The sequence below is a fragment of the Austrofundulus limnaeus genome, unplaced genomic scaffold (assembly GCF_001266775.1).
Source record: "Austrofundulus limnaeus strain Quisiro unplaced genomic scaffold, Austrofundulus_limnaeus-1.0 Scaffold1146, whole genome shotgun sequence".
NCBI classification, from domain to species: domain Eukaryota; kingdom Metazoa; phylum Chordata; class Actinopteri; order Cyprinodontiformes; family Rivulidae; genus Austrofundulus; species Austrofundulus limnaeus.
Window position 1 is genome coordinate 54,164 of NW_013953548.1, and position 2,053 is coordinate 56,216.

The window sequence follows — 2,053 nt, forward strand, 5'->3', positions numbered from 1 at the left end:
ATATACGACACACACTGTACATACATTTTTTTAAGTTATAAGATTTCATTAAAACTCTCAATCTTTATGTTTGCACAGGTAATAATTTTATACAAAACAAGGTTCAGAAATGTAGGACTTTTTATTTTTCATATACTCGAGAAGTTTTTTTGTTTCTTCACCTTGTCACATCTCTATATTCTCATCCCTGCAGTAAATGGTCAGCCACGGCCTTTGGAGTCCAGTCAGGTGAAATATTTGCGCAGAGAGCTGATTGAGCTCAGGAATAAAGTAAACAACCTCCTTGACAGTCTGGAGCCCCCCTCAGAGCCTGGTCTGACTTCTACAGCTCTGGAAAGTGGTAAGAATCTCCTCACACAAAGTAATCTGATAAAATGAGTACATTTATTCTTGTAGATACAAACATTAGTGTCTCTCCTTGTGTGTTGGTGGGTACAGCTGCTATTTCAATTGTTTAAAGATAAACATTATTGAATTCTGTCCAATTATAGATGTGCTCAATGGGAGTGAAAAAAAGTATTCAGTGTCACAATCCTCTGTGCTTCTGGCCCACTGTTAGAGCAAACACATTTTCACTTAGAGGTTATGATTTTTTTTAATTTATTTATTTTAATTTAGGCTTCTGTCAAGGTTTGTAATGTTGTTAAAATCGTGTGCATGACCTTAACAAATAATTCTTCTATATATTTCACTTATTTTATGGCCAAAATTGTAAAAACACACAGACACTGGCAGCAGAATGAGACTTTTTAAAAGAGTCGGTCATTGTTGAAATAATTTACTGAATTCTTGCTGCAATATTTGTCTTGAGCAGTGTACTGAATTTGTAGCAGACCAGTTCGGTCCAGTTTGATTGTGGTCAAACTAACCCACATTAATGCACATCAGAAACTGGCTCTGTCTGCTTCATTGTAACAAACATCAAAGCTTTTATGAGAACTGTGTAAAGTTATTGAGCGTCGATGCCTTTATAATTTGCTTCATGAGAGAAACTTGGGACTTTAAAAGTAACTTCTAAAAAACACATTGACACAGCCCTGCATTCAGAGAGTAAAGATTTTTAGTCTGGGTACTTTACTTTGAGTTGAATGTGAAAAACAATTATACCACTTAAAGCTTGCTTCATATGTCACATATAAGCTTGTTTAATATTGTAGTAACATGATCAATTCATTGTTTTCTTGATGCTCAGATGTGTTTTTTGTTTGTTTATAGAGTCGGTGGATGGACGTGATGGGAAGGTTGTAGCAGCAGACACTTCAGTGAAACAGGCCCCTCCGGTCAGTGCAGCCAGCATGTCAGCCTTTGATCCATTAAAAAACCAGGACGAGGTCAGCAAAAATGTAATCTCTGCTTTCGGTCTGAGTGAGGACCAAGCCCCAGGTACTTCAAATTCCACAACTCTAAAAAAGTAAGATACTTTCCTGCCAAGTGTCCATGTTTTTTTATTGTATGTTTCTTTTTGTGTAGTGGCCCCAGCAGCTGCAGCAGAGGAGCGCTCAGGAACACCTGACAGCATCGCTTCCTCCTCTGCAGCACCTCAGCCTGGAGTGCCCCCTCAGCCACAGGCTCCTTATGCTGGAGTACAGCAGGGACCCCCGGCTGGAATGGATGGTGAGAAACTGTTCGCACAGATCTTCTGTAAATTCTTCTTACGCACACATTACCCAATGTACTGCAAGCTTGTTTCCCTGTTTGGCAGCCAGATTCATGCTTGGATTTGAAAAATGAGTTGTGGCTGAAAAATCAGTGCGGTGTTATCTTAAAAACAGTATAAACAAGAGTATCCAAGGATGCAAATTCATCTCACGCAGCACAATATTCTTGTGGTTCCCTTTCAGTCAATTCACTCGGTACAACATCATGTATGGGAACCACGCCCCTGCGTGTCCTGGCTGAAGCCACCTCTAATCACGCCTTTAGGCAGGTGACGTGATGACGACAGATGTCAGGCTCCGCCTGCACATATAAATATTGTCGCATCACCGTCACTCCTCAGTTCTACCCCTCTTCACCGAGCCCAGCTGTGCAGCGGGGCCACCATGTGTTGTAC

At 40.6% G+C, this 2,053-nt stretch overlaps 1 protein-coding gene across 2 annotated transcripts in view; it reads left to right on the forward strand.

The window, feature by feature from the left end:
• tfg (trafficking from ER to golgi regulator) overlaps nucleotides 1–2,053 on the forward strand; it is a 22,081-nt gene that overhangs the window by 12,466 nt on the left and 7,562 nt on the right. For both annotated transcript variants that reach the window (XM_014030933.1, XM_014030932.1), the window contains exons 4-6: nucleotides 194–340; nucleotides 1,216–1,383; nucleotides 1,471–1,614. In XM_014030933.1, coding sequence (XP_013886387.1) covers nucleotides 194–340; nucleotides 1,216–1,383; nucleotides 1,471–1,614 — 459 coding nt within the window. The remainder of the gene's footprint in view (nucleotides 1–193; nucleotides 341–1,215; nucleotides 1,384–1,470; nucleotides 1,615–2,053) is intronic.